The sequence below is a fragment of the Rattus rattus genome, chromosome 13 (assembly GCF_011064425.1).
Source record: "Rattus rattus isolate New Zealand chromosome 13, Rrattus_CSIRO_v1, whole genome shotgun sequence".
NCBI classification, from domain to species: domain Eukaryota; kingdom Metazoa; phylum Chordata; class Mammalia; order Rodentia; family Muridae; genus Rattus; species Rattus rattus.
In genome coordinates this window covers 27,932,556-27,947,007 of record NC_046166.1, presented here as the reverse complement: position 1 = coordinate 27,947,007, position 14,452 = coordinate 27,932,556, and the positions used below count along the sequence as shown (strand labels likewise).

At 39.3% G+C, this 14,452-nt stretch overlaps 1 protein-coding gene across 1 annotated transcript in view; it reads left to right on the top strand.

Moving 5' to 3' along the window:
- The window catches only part of Nek1 (NIMA related kinase 1), a 126,296-nt gene that overhangs the window by 72,711 nt on the left and 39,133 nt on the right, over window positions 1-14,452 (top strand). Inside the window, exons 22-25 of the mRNA XM_032918458.1 lie at window positions 4,403-4,531; window positions 7,225-7,290; window positions 7,364-7,592; window positions 13,671-13,823. Coding sequence (XP_032774349.1) covers window positions 4,403-4,531; window positions 7,225-7,290; window positions 7,364-7,592; window positions 13,671-13,823 — 577 coding nt within the window. The remainder of the gene's footprint in view (window positions 1-4,402; window positions 4,532-7,224; window positions 7,291-7,363; window positions 7,593-13,670; window positions 13,824-14,452) is intronic.

The window sequence follows — 14,452 nt, the reverse complement described above, 5'->3', positions numbered from 1 at the left end:
TGGATTGGGATGCCTGCCAGCAAATAGCCTGGAGTAGTCGTTGAAAGAAAGAGCATCCGTGGGTGCTACCGAACTGTGGATGAAATTATTCTATGTTCAGAACATGAGCGCAGACCCTTTTGATATGGTCCTGGCATACCTACTCATCCTTAGTAATCCACATATACAGAGGAAATGATATTTACTCTTCTATGACTTCAGACCTGATAAAGCTCCTTACATTAAAGCTGGTCCCAGTTTGGATTACTTTTTTACTTTTGTCATTTGGTGGCACTGCTGATTAAGTTTCAGCACATAGCAACATCGAAATATAAAATAAAATATCTTACAGTGATAACTGAAAACCTTCAGGGAGATGCGAGAATGTCTTAAGTTTGTGGAGCTTCTGAGGACATGGCCGCTGCTATCTTCCATAGGATTACTTTAAGACATGTCTTGTAAGGACCAGGCACGTAGCTCAGAGTACAGGGCTTACCTGCTGGCTTACTTAGGGTCTCCATTGCTGTGAAGACACCATGACCAAGGCAACTCTTCTAAAGGACAACATTTAATTGGGACTGGCGTATAGGTTTATCATCAAGGAGGGAAGCCTGGCAGCACCCAGGCAGCATGGCCCTGGAGGAACTGAGAGTCCTACATCTTGTTCTGAAGGGAACTAGGAGGAGACGGACTTCTCAAAGTCCACCACCACAGGGACACACCTCCTCCAACAAGGCCACACCTCCTCATAACCTTCTAATAGCACCACTCACTGCCTGGACCAAGCATATTAAATCACCACACCTGGCATGCCCCACACTTTGGATTCAATTCCTAGTACTATTAAAAAATAAGAAAAGAAGGAGGGAAGAAAGAAAAAAAGAAGAAAAAACAAAAGTTTCTTTTTTTTTAAATTTTTTATTAGATATATTTCTTTACTTACATTTCAAAGGTTATTCCCCTTCCCGGTTTCCTGCCCATATGCCCCCATTCCCTCCCTTTCCCCTCTCCCATACGGGTATTCCCTATACATCCCCCTTATTGCCTTCCCCCATATTCCCCTGCACTGGGCGTCCAACCTCCAACCTTGGCAAGACCAAGGGCTTTCCCTTCCACTGGTGCCCCAACAAGGCTATTCTCTGCTACTTATGCAGTTGGAGCCCAGGGTCAATCCATGTATAGTCTTTCAATAGTGGTTTAGTCCCTGGAAGGTCTGGTTGGTTGACATTGTTGTTTTTATGGGGTTGCAGACTCCTTCAACTCTTTCAATCCTTCCTCTAATTCCCCCCAAGGGGATCCTGTTCTCAGTTCAGTGGTTCGCTGCTAGCATTAACCTCTGTATTGGACATGCTCTGGATGTGTCTCTCAGGAGAGATCTATATCCAGTTCCTTTCCACATGCATTTTTTAGCTTTATCAATCTTATCTAGTTTTGGTGGCTGTATATATATGGGCCACATGTGTGTCAGGCTCTGAATGGCCATTCCTTGAATCGCTGCTCTAAACTTTGCTTCCATATCCCCTCCTATGAATATTTTCCCCCTTTTAAGAAGGACTGGGAGCATCCACATTTTGTTCATCTTTCTTCTCAAGCTTCCTGTGGTCTGTAGATTGCATCTTGGGTAATTTGAGCTTTTTGGCTAATATCCACTTATCAACGAGTGCATGCCAAGTGTGTTTTTCTGTGATTGAGTCACCTCACTCACTCAGGATGATATTTTCTAGTTCATTCCATTTGTCTATGAATTTCATGAAGTCATTGTTTTTGATAGCTGAGTAATATTCCATTGTGTAGATGTACGACATTTTCTGTATCCATTCCTCTGTTGAAGAGCATCTGGGTTCTTTCCAGCTTCTGGCTATTATAAATAAGGCTGCTATGAACATAGTGGAGCATGTGTTTTTGTTGTACGTTGGAGCATCTTTTGGGTCTATGCCCAAGAGAGGTATAGTTGGGTCCTCAGGCAGTGTAATGAGGAACCTCCAGACTGATTTCCAGAATGGTTGTACCAGTCTGCAATCCTACCAACAATGGAGGAGTGTTCCTCTTTCTCCACATCCTCTCCAGCATCTGCTGTCTCCTGAGTGTTTTATCTTAGCCATTCTGATTGGTGTGAGGTGGAATCTCAAGGTTGTTTTGATTTGTATTTCCCTGATGACTAAGGATGTTGAACATTTCTTTAGGTGCTTTTTGGCCATTCGATAATCCTCAGCTGAGAATGTTTTGTTTAGCTCTGTACCCCATTTTTTAATAGGGTAATTTGACTCTCTGGAGTCTAACTTCTTGAGTTCTTTGTATATTTTGGATATTAGCCCTCTATCAGATGTAGGATTAGTAAAGATCGTTTCCCAATCTGTTGGTTGTCATTTTGTCCTGATGACTGTGTCTTTTGCCTTACAAAAGCTTTGCAGTTTTATGAGGTCCCATTTGTTGATTCTTGATCTTAGAGCATAAGCCATTGGTGTTTTGTTCAGGAAATTTTCCCCAGTGCCCATGTGTTTGAGACTCTTCCCCACTTTTTCTTCTATTAGAGTATACCTGGTTTGATGTGGAGGTCCTTGATCCACTTGGACTTAAGCTCAAACAAAAGTTTCTTATCCAGAATATGGTGCTGCATGCCTATGTGCCCAGCACTTAGGAGGCTAAAACAGGATTCTCAGGCTGGGCCTTGTGTCATGAGTTGGAACCCAGCCTAGGCATCATGCACTTGGACGGACACACACACACACACACACTCACACTCACACTTACACTCTCACACTCATATATACAAATCTGACTTAGAAGACTTTTCAAGCCAATACTTTAGTCTTGTTGAAAATTTTTATATTGGAAACTGGATGTATTTTATAAAACTATGCTTAGAAGGAAGTAAATATTCTAGACTTAGCCATGTAATCAATTTCATTTTTAAAATTGCCATGTTTGGTTTTAAGATTTCATGGGTTTTACCTTCTATCCTATACCAATACCGTGCAGTTTTTATTACTATTGCTCTGTAGCGTAGCTTGAGTTTAGGGATGGTAATTTCTCCAGAGGTTCTTTTCAGGATTGTTTTAGCTATCCTGTTTCATTTGTTTGTTTCATATGACGTTGAGATCTGCTCTGTCAAGGTCTGTAAACAACTGTGGTAGCATTTTGATGGGGACTGAACTGAATCTGTAGATAGCTTTGTTTTGTAGATTGCTTTTCTGTTTGTTTGTTTGTTTGTTTCTAACCATTTTCACTGTGTTAAACCTCCATAAGCATGGAAGATCTGTCCATCTTCTGATATCTTCCTCAATTTCTTTCTTCAGTGAGTTGAAGTTCTTATCATATAGGTCTTTCACTTGCTTGGGTAGAGTTACACCAATGTATCTTATATTTTTCATGTCGATTGGAAATTTCTTGCTCTGCCCATTTATCATTTGTATTAAGGAGGGCTACTGATTTCTTTAAGTTCATTTTGTATGCAGCCACTCTGCTGAAGGTGTTTATCAGTTGTAGGAGCTCCCTGGTAGAGTCTTTGGGGTTGCTTAGGTATACTATCATAACATCTACACTAGCAATACTTTGACTTCTTCCTTTCCAATCTGTATCCCCTTGATCTCCTTTAGTTGTCTTATTACTCTAGCTAGAACTTCAAGTACACATAGTTCCTGTGAGCTAATTCCTCAGTTGTTCAATCTAGGCCTTAGGTGCTTAAGCCAGATTTGAAAGAGGGTAAATCAATACTTGCTGTGAGCTTCATACTACTTATTTCATTCGATCTCTTCAGAAAAGAGAAAATAGGGAAAGTGCTCCTTTGTTGAGAAAAAGATGAGCCTTAGGGAGGCCAAGAAATAATGAAAAATGACAATGCTAGTGAGTTGGAGTTTGAAGCTGACTATAGAAGTGTCTGACTTTGAGGGCTGCTGGGGTAGTTGCGGGAGCAGGGGTTGCCAGGGAGGCTACTGGCTTCAGCACCTCCTCGGGCCTGCACAGCCAGTTCTCCCTGTCTTTATTGTTTCAATCTATTCCAGACCAGTAGCATCTCTCCTAACAGAGGTTTGCTTCTTTCCCCCTTTCTGTTACAGCTTGCAGTCCTTTAGGAGAGAACCTTGAACCTTACTGATTCTCAGTATTCATTTTCTACATGGTGTTTGGTACCGATAGGAATATAATGCACCTTCCAGCCTACTAGTAGATTTTTTTCTAGAAGACTTTGGCTGATCATTTTATAAGACAAGACACTGATGTACAGTGGTAACCAGTTTTATTTAGGACTGGATTTACACTGAGGCTGGAGGCTTTTCATGTTCTCTGTTTTGCCAGCACATGTATCATAGTATCCAACAACAATGAGTAATTAAGGAATGAGAAAGAGCTGTACTATGCATAACTTCTGTTTCTCCTTGAAAATATGAGATCCAGCCCGTTTAACTGTGCATTCTGTCTCCTGCAGTTGGTGGTGAGGGTAAAAAGCTCAGACGTTCCTCCATCTTTGGAGCATCATGAAGCAGGTGGTTCTCCATCACAGCAGCAGATGAAACCTGTTATTTCTGTGACTTCAGCTTTGAAAGAAGTGGGCCTGGTAAGTTTCATAAAATTTAGAACCCCTCAAAGACTAGAGATTATTTTAAATAAAAATAAGTTTAATGAATTGACATTAGTTCCGAATGTCTCCTTGTTTTTTCTAAAGGACATATCTTCTGGAATTTTTTGAACATTTTTTGAACTGAATATTGGAGCTTTTCTGCCCCTAGGTTTTATCTAGGACTCTGTCGTGGATAAATAAACCTTAAGCGCTCTACTTCTGAGGACTCTCCATATACATAGTCAGATCAATTTCAGATACATTTTTTCTTGAGAAAGAATGTCATGTTACTGCTGCTGTGTGTCACACAGCCCTGTCTGTGACGATGGCATCTGTCGTACTGAGTGATATTTCTCATCATTAAACCATATAACTATGTTAATATAATAGCAACTAGTAGCATATTGTGATATGGTTATATCATTGTGTTATGTGGTGTAACTAATCTAGAAAGCACTTTTATATGGGGGCTATACATAGGCTATATGCACTTACCCATTTTATTTTGAGAGTGAGCACCTGTGGGCTCTGGCAAGGTAATAGAGAATTCCTGGAACCACTGTCTCACAGATGCTCGGTATACGAGTTAAAATATATATAATATATATGTTAAAATGACTTCCACTTTAAAGGAGTTTGCTAGCAGACTGGTAAGATAGTTCAGTGGGGAAAGGTGTTTGCCCAATGCCTGACAGTCTCAGACTGATCCACATGGTAAAGAGAAGGATTCCTACAAGTTTTCTTCTGACCTCCATATGCGTGGAGCAGCAGCAGCAGCAGGCACTCATGCCTGTGTATGTGTGCTAAATAATTGCAGTAAAAAATCATTTGAAGCCAATAAATGAAAATAATGTGGCAAACAGTTTTATACCCTAAACTTTATGATTAGCAATTTTTTCAAGAGTTATGTCTCTTTAGCACTTAAAGTAACTAACTCTAGGAAGAAAGTCCCACCTATTTGAAATTCTGTGACATAGTAAATAATGTTCGGTGTAATTACATTAAATTTATTAGTTTAAACCTTCTACTTCTGAGTCACTGTATGCCAAACAGATAATAAACAAAAAAAAAAAATGTGAACAAGTGTAAGTTTAAACATGCAAGTATCTAAAATGTGAAGACTGTTCTGGACTGAGAGATCCGGCTCAGAGCGTGGAGTGTTTACATGGCCAGAGCCTGCCGGGGTTTACATGGCCGGGAAAGCCCTCTGCTGAGCCCAGCAGCTCAGCAACCTCTGTTCTCCTTTCCTAGCTGCTGCCCGTAACTTGTATTTTGTGAGCTTCATTAGGTTCCTCATGCTGCAGAGGTTACTGATCACTACAAAGATTTCTTACAGCCTTGTGCAGAATAATAAACCATTTCCTGGTCTCTCTTCAGTGCTTCCTGTGAGAATCTTTGTTGTCCCAGTAGGTTTTGTCTCTCTCTGATGATGACTTTGCATGTACTGCATTGTTTACAGCAACTTTAGACACCATTATGTGATTTCCTTCCTGGTACCCAGGCTCACATCTCCAGTAGCTGTTCATCTCTCTGACTGCTTTCCTGGGTAAAATCCTCCTTATCTCCTTTACATGTATTACTTTACATCTCACCACTGTTCTCTTACATTTTCTAAATATTATAAAATTTGACATAATCCATGACTAAATGGTTTTTCTTACTACGTTATATTTATAGAAAGTGCTTGCTTACAACTTTGAAGATTATTTAGTCACACTGAGTCATAGCCTTCATAACCACTAATCTCCTTTTCATACACTCTTAATTGTTGTTTAGAATATCTTCATTATGCTAATCAAGTAAAATTTATATGATTAATGACACAAATAAGAATCTATTCTTGATTCATTCTAACCTCTTTTCTTAGAGAAAAAAGCAAGTTGTCAATATGTCTAATGCTATGGCTTTGGGGTGTGTGTGTGTGTGTGTGTGTGTGTGTGTGTAAATGCTTTCAAAATACCACAGCTCATCCTGAATTATTCTGTCTACCCAGACATCCCCTGGGACTGAGAATTTAGCTCAGTGGGTAGAACACTTGCATGAGGCAAGTTCAGCTCCCGTGACCATTTCTTTTTAAGATGTACTTATTTCACGTGTATTGGTGTTTTGTCTGCATGCATCTCTGTGCACAACATGCATGCCTGATGCCTGCCCCCAGAGGCCAGAAGAAGGTGTTAAATCTTTTAGAACTGGTGTTAAAGACAGTTGTGGATACTAGGAGTTATTCCTGGTTCCTCTGCAAGAGCAGCCAGTGTTCGTTACTAAGCTCTCTCTCTCTAGCCCCAAGAACTGTATTATCTTTTAGAACAGAAAGAAAGCAAAAATAGGGGCCCCCTTTTCCCAGCTCTAGTAAACAAAGTATATGGATTTTCCTTTCAAATCATTTGTTGACTTTAAATTATCAAAAATTAGATGCTGAAGAGGACAAAGATAATTGTTATCTGTAACCCACAAATGTGGCAAATAAATGAGAATTGACCCTTGTATATATTAATCTTATTGACTGATTGATCATGTTTAAATGGTTATCAGTTTTTTCATTACTGATAATGAAAAAAGTTGTGTTAACATTTTACAGGAATAAGGAAAGTTCACATGGGTCAATTAAATGAAAAACAAAAATATCAACTGTTTCCCATTAAGTTTTAAATGGTTTTATCTCTTATTCTTTAACCATCTTGTGTTTAAAGGATGGAAGTTTAACTGAGTCCCAAGAAACTTCAGAAGAAATGGAAAAGAGTAACAATGCTATTTCAGTAAGTACAGTTTTCAAAACTTCTGTCAGGCATTTTATTTAATAATATGCTTACTAAAGTGTAACTGTTTCAGAGTAAGCGAGAAATACTTCGTAGGCTGAATGAAAATCTTAAGGCTCAAGAGGATGAAAAGGAAAAGCATCATCATGCTGATTCTTGTGAGACCGTTGGTCACAGAGATGAGAGAGAGTATGAGAAAGAAAATGCCATTTCCTCTGATCGCAAGAAATGGGAGATGGGAGGTCAGCTTGTGATTCCTCTGGATGAAGTGACACTGGATGCGTCCTTCTCTGCTTCTGAAAGTATGTATGATTATGTTAATGTCATGACTTGGTTGATCTCTCACATAAACTCAGATCCTGGCCATCCAAAGGAACCAACGTGTGGATGGCTAGAAAGAGGTAGAGCATCTCCTCATGGGCATGAAGTATCTTCTAGTAAAATATATCAAACATTAAAAAAAAAAGTTTGGTTTTTGCAGTAGCAAAGATTTTTATATGAGTATAATCAAAGGAGAGAGAACTTAGGAAATGTATTTAAATTGTTTGAACCCTTTACACCATGTTAAATTGTTACTGGTTTTTTATTCTTGTTGGGGTGAAGGGGTCATTAGTGGGGAGACAATGTCTCATTATATATCTAGGACTGTCCTTGAACTCAGTCTTCTTTTCTGTCTCCCAAGTGCTTAAATTACAGGCATGTGTTGCCCAGCTCCCCAGCTCTTCCTTTTAGGAAATACACTAAATATATGTATACCAGGCTAGCCTTGAACTTATAATCCTCATGTGTCTGCCTCTGAGTGCTGAGTACCTGCCACTCTGCCCAACTCCAGCAGCAATTCCTGATGGACATGAGCAGTGAAAGCTCTGAAAGGCCTCTTAGGCATTTAGGAGGAGTTTTGTGATTTACATGGCAAGAGCTCCCATGCACCCAACTGTTTCTTATTCTTACATTATTCTAGGCACTGGAAATACATTTAAAAAAGACTCATACTGTCTCTTGAGTTCACATTCTAAATTAACAAGTATGACTATGAGCAACACTTGTTTTAACTAATTTCAAAAACTATTTCTGTCGAATTCTTTTCAGTTGTATGGAAGCCCAATAATTCTTTATGCTGTGTGTCAACTACTCATGAGTTATGGAAACATGATGATAGCTAAAGATAGTCTCTCTTAAGGAGGGCAGGATAGTATAGAAAGGGTGGCAAGTAAAACGGAAGTTGTAATTGATAAATAATATACCAATAACAATGGGCTACTCTGAGAATACTTACAATGGCAGAAATGAGTCCTTGGAAGTCAAGCAAGTAGTTTCTTTAAGCACTCGGTGGAAGGAGTAGTTAGCTAAGCCAAAGCCTAGCCAAGGGTTTAGGCAGAGAATAACCAGGACTCAGAGGTAAGAGATTTTATCTCACCATGTCGCACTCTGTATCCCTGTCTTTGAGCTCGTGATTGTCTTGCCTGTCTGCCAAGTGCTGGAAGGACGGGCGGGTACCACCATCCCTAGCTCCTAGCCCTTGTGAAGCTTAGGGAACTTGATATAATTCAACGTGGATGGCTACAACTCAAATCTTATGGCAAGAAATTAAACAAGGAGCATTGGGAAGGCTGTATAGATCCTTATCATAAAGAGTTTCTACGTGCTGACTTCCAACAAGTACTATAGACTTATTAGTGTGGAAGGGAGACTTTAAATTGGGTCTTCCTGGTGCTTAAAGTAGACAATCTCAACTGGTCAAAGTGCAGAATACATGGAAGTGGAGTCCTTAGCCATAAGTGAAATATCTCTCTCTCTCTCTCTCTCTCTCTCTCTCTCTCTCTCTCTCTCTCCCTCTCTCTCTCTCTCCCTTCTTTCCCCCTCCCTCTGGCAAATGGCGAGGGAGAGGGAGAGATAGCTAGAAAGTACACAGGCATGCAGGAACTGTCATGGAAGCGGGGATGAAAGATTGTAAGACCAGAGGTTGGGGATGACTGAGTTGTAACAGTATCTTCTGGGCATGCAGGAGCACCACTGTCATAAATTCATAGTGCTGTGCTTGTCTATAGAGGATCAAGCCAGTCAAGATTCTATAATGGACGGGAAGTGGTCTGCAGGCCTCCATCCCTAACTATAGAGTTTGTGGCTTCTGGGGAGGCAGAGTCATCCTCCACTGGATGGCCATGTACCCAGGAGGGTGCTGACAGCACAAATTTGACTCGGCGGTTTTTGGTTTGGGTTTTTTTTTTTTTTTTTGGACATGAAATGAGGTAGAAGGAGAGGTATATCTGGGTGGAGTTGAGGATGAATATGATCAAAATGCAGTAGATGAAATTCTCAAAGAATTAATAAAAATGTTTTTAAATAAATTAAAGGGAGGTCATCATAAAATGTGATCTCTAGACAAGAAGGTAGTGTATACTTTACACTTACAGCTTTTATGGTATCTGTTACAATCAATTTTGAGACCTGTAGAACAAAGCATCAGTACATTTGAACATGGCTTTGTACAGCTTTTATTTATAGACCATTTTTATTTACTTACTGTAATTTGAGTTTTATATAATTTCTTTAGTATATTCTGTTTCTGTTCTTGGAAGAAAGCTTTCGATTACTTTCTGGAACGTTTTTGTTAATAGCTGCCTTAAGTTGTTGTTAGGTAATCCAACATCTGTGTTACATTGTATTGTCTGTCTCCTGTAACAGTTAAGATTTTGTGTTTGGGGTTGGGGATTTAGCTCAGTGGTAGAGCGCTTGCCTAGGAAGCGCAAGGCCCTGGGTTCGGTCCCCAGCCCCCAAAAAAAGAACCAAAAAAAAAAAAAAAAAAAATTGTGTTTGTTTGTATGTCAAGGGATTTCTAATCATATCTTCATTTTTAATATTAGCTGATGAGACTTGCTTAAGGCCTACAATATGTTGATAGAGTTGTGTTAACAGTTAGCCAAGTTAGGGTTAGCTGTAAGTTCCTCTTTCCTTATGTGGTTCATGATTTTGGTGTTAGCTCATTTCTCACAGCCTGTCAGTGCTACTTGATCTTAGCATGTATTCCACCTCCTAGTCTGGGACCTGGACAGTAGTCTGTTAATTCAGTTTCCAAAGTTTTTGATACTATACACAAGATCATATCCACATGTACACTTAGGAACAATAACCTGGAGGACTAATAAGTCACATCATAGGATCACACTGTTGAATTTTGTGATGTCCCTGTCACCTAGTGTTTTCTGGTTTCTGAGGACTCTTCTTTGTCACCTAGCCAGTAAGCTGAGAGTTTGGGTTTTAGCTGTTTTTGTACACAGTCCTATGGGTCTACTTTGTATTTGTCATTTACAATGCTCTTTATCTTCTGTGAAGAAGAACTAAGAGTTGCTATGCTGTAATCTCACCAAGTTCTTTCACCTTGTATATGTGTGTAAATGTTTGCCATGCCACCTTTAGCAAATATTTGTTCATGACCTCTGGAATTCTACCCTGATGGTTTTTTCTTCCTACTTGGAAAACACTGTTCTACTATTTAGTTCATCTATAACTCTCTGTCTTAGCCATCCTCTGTGTGCAGTGAATGGCTGTCCTCTTCCTCCATGTGTAGTGTATGATTGTCCTCTTGCTATTTCTCATTCTCCTAAGGGCCTAGTGTCAGGGAATTTGATGGTGACACCTTGTTATCGCATCCATCCTATTGTTTGGCTTGTGTTTCTTATATTTGTGAGTCATAGCTGTCATCAGTTTAGGAATATTCTTGGCTGTCATTTTTCCTGGGTTTTTGTTTGTTTTGGTATTCCCTCCTACAAGTCTAGTATTGATATTTTTCCTCCTCATTCTTCCTCTTCTTTCTTTCTTCTTTCCCTCTTCTTTGAGTGATGGGGTCAATCCCAGAGCCTCTGCGTGCTATGCAAATACTCTACAGTTGAACTACGTACCAGGCCAACTTTCCTTACTTGTCACTCCCACACCAGTCTTTAGTTTGTTGAACCAATAGACTTCAGCTATGTTAATCACTATAAATGTCCTTCTCCAGTAAGTAATCACATCATCTCTGTCATTTGGACATTGATTTTGATTGGTTGATCATACTATTCTTGACTATTTTTGTTTAGGGACAAACACTGGATTTTAATTTATGGCATTTATGCATTTTTATATTTCGATCATTATTCTTGACCTTTGTTCTGGAATACAGTTAAGTGAGCTATGAATATCTTGATCCTTGTAGATCTTTGTCCTAAGCTTTGTTAAGTGGATCAAGCAATGTTTAGTCTATGGCTAATCTTTTCCCTTCTACTGAGTCGACAGCCTTTCTGAACAATCTGCCTCATGGCTCGTTTGTAAATTATAAGTATTTCTGTTCTCACTGACAGAAATAGGAACTATTTCTGTCTCTTTATAAACTCCAAGCCTTATTCCCTTGATTTTGGGTGGTCTCTCAAGACTACAGTGATTTCCTTGCATATGATGTGCAAATCAGTTTTCAACTAATGGCATGCATCAGCTTTGTGAAATCTATTTTCTCTATGTGTCCTTCTGACAGACACTAGCCTTTTTATCTTCCTTACACTCCAAGTTCTGTCCCTTCAACTGAGACTGACCACCAACCCTGAGTGTTTTTCTCCCCTTACTTTAAAGAGGTTGATTTTTTTTTAAAATGGGTCTTCAGTTTTTTCATTTGTTCCAGAAGTTTTCTTTTCTATTGGTGTTATTTGGCACTCTTCATTACATATCAAATAACTTTCAGTTCTGAGTTTTATTTCTATTTTTTATCCAGTTTTAACCACTTTAATTAAAAGTTTATTATAAAGAACTTGTGAATAAAAAAAATCATATAGCAGGCTTAGACGCAAAGTCTTTTGTACATTTCAGCCAACTGTTATACTGTAAGAACAGCATTGTAATGCTGTAAGGCTTCACCACACTGGCTTTTACACCTCAGGTATCTTTGTATATTTATAGACACATACACACACACACACACACACACACACACACACACACACACAAAACAAAGTTAAAACAAGAAAAACAATCTTCTTTCATGATTCATGAGTCTTTTACCTTAGCCATAGTTTTGAAAATTAGGTCCCTTATGCTTATCATGTCAATGGTACAAAACTGAATAATTACTTAGTGATTTGCATTTCCCGTTAGATCATGGAGCCTGTTTGCTGTTCCTTTTTATGCTACATCCTCAATCCTAATAAACTGTCTTTCAGATGGTATCTTAGTCAAAGTACTGTAGAGGAACATAACCTACAGAGTGAATCTGTATTACAAGAGGGCTTATTGAATGGCTTCCATGACACAGTTTCAGGTCTGTCTCACACCTGAAAGGCCAAGAATTCACTCTGCTCACTCTGTGAGGCTGGATGCTTCATCAGTTCTAACCTGGGACCAAAGGCCTGGAGGAATCCGGAGAGCACTGGTCTTTAGTTGATATTGAAATCCAAAGAAGCTAGGCTCTGGAATCGGGGAAGGAACACCGCAAAGGTAGCAGCAGCAGCAGCAGCAGAGCAGATGGACTTGCCAGTGAGAGTGAAGGCAAGCAGGCAAAAAGCAAAGCTTCGTAGACCTGGTCTGCCACCAGGAGGTGCTGTGCACAGTGAGGATGTGTCTTCCCACTCCAGGAGGTGCTGTGCACAGGGAGGATGTGTCTTCCCACTCCAGATAACCTGATGGAGAAAGTCTTTCACAGGTGTCCCAGTGACCTGCCTTTCCGCTGGTTCTAGATCCAGTTTTGTTGGCAGCCAAGATTGAAAATCATAAATAGCCTTAAAAATCTCTGCTTGTGTGGGCTATAACTATAAGGCCATATTAATGTATACCCTGTAATATAAATATATTACTCTTGAGTATATGTATTCGAGTTTTTAATTTTTTATCTTATGTGTTTATTTTATGTGTATAAGTGTTTTGCCTGAATTTTTGTCTGTTCATTAACCTGGTGTCTTAAGAGGCTAGAAGAAGCCATAAGATCTGTTCAAACTGGAGTTACAGATGTTTGTGGACCACCATGTAGGAGCTAGGAAATGAACCTGGTTCCTCTGGAAGGGCAGCCAGTGTTCTCAGTCACTGGCCATCTCTCTAGTCCCTGTATTCATGTTTTATTACTAAATATTCTCATGACTCTAATATTTTTTGCCTTGCTAAATTTTATTTAACTTAGTTATCCAGAATTATTATTGTAAAAAGGAAATGTTAGTTGCCTGCCTATGGTATATAACCTAAGTAAGGCATATTTTCTTAGTCTGCCTTCTTCCTTTTAGCCCATATGTCTATTTATCTTATAACTTATGTTTATATTAGCTTTTAGCATGAAGCACTTGGTTGTATAATAGTAAATAAATTACTAAGCAATGAGTTATTTTTTTATTTTTGAGGATTATTTTCCTGTATTTCTTTCCTCACAGAACATACTGTGGGAGAGGTTATTAAGTTAGATTCTAATGGCTCTCCAAGAAAAGTCTGGGGGAAAAGCCCTACAGATTCTGTGCTGAAGATACTTGGAGAAGCTGAATTACAGCTACAGACAGAACTACTAGAAAACACGCCTTTTAAAAGTGGTAAGCATAAGACCCAATATTATCAAAAATTAATGTGTCGAGATGTCTTCATTTTATTGTGTGGAATTATTTAACCTCCTGGGTGGTGATGGTTGTAAAGGAATCCTGAGTTATGGCTTAATGAGACCTGAATGACATCTAAATGAGGAAGCTAATTGAAAGAAACCTGGACGAGGGAGCTGGAAAAGTGCATGCATGTTTTCCATGAAATAATTTATTAAGATTCCTGATATATCTTTGAAGGAGACTCAGGGATTAAATGGAGTAGGAGAAATGTCTGGTAAATTTGTGTGTCATTATTTGGTACTGGGAGGGACTGCTTTCATGAGACAAAAGGAGGCCATTCTGGATCCATGAATCTTAGGTGTTTGTGTCACAGCAGCACCTAAGAAAGAGCGACTGTGTGTGCAGATGCTCGTTCACAGGGGAGGGAGTAGATGGAACTGGATTCTGGCCATTTGTGTCACCTTTTGCGTTCTTTTTTCTCTTGTTCCTTGAGGTTTAGCACAAAACTTGTATCTGAAGCATGTGAAAAATTGACTTAGGACGCGAGGATATTGACATGTTTTATAGGTGTCAGCCAGACGCTGAGAAGTAGACTGAAAAGAGCCTGTGTGTGTTACAAAGGG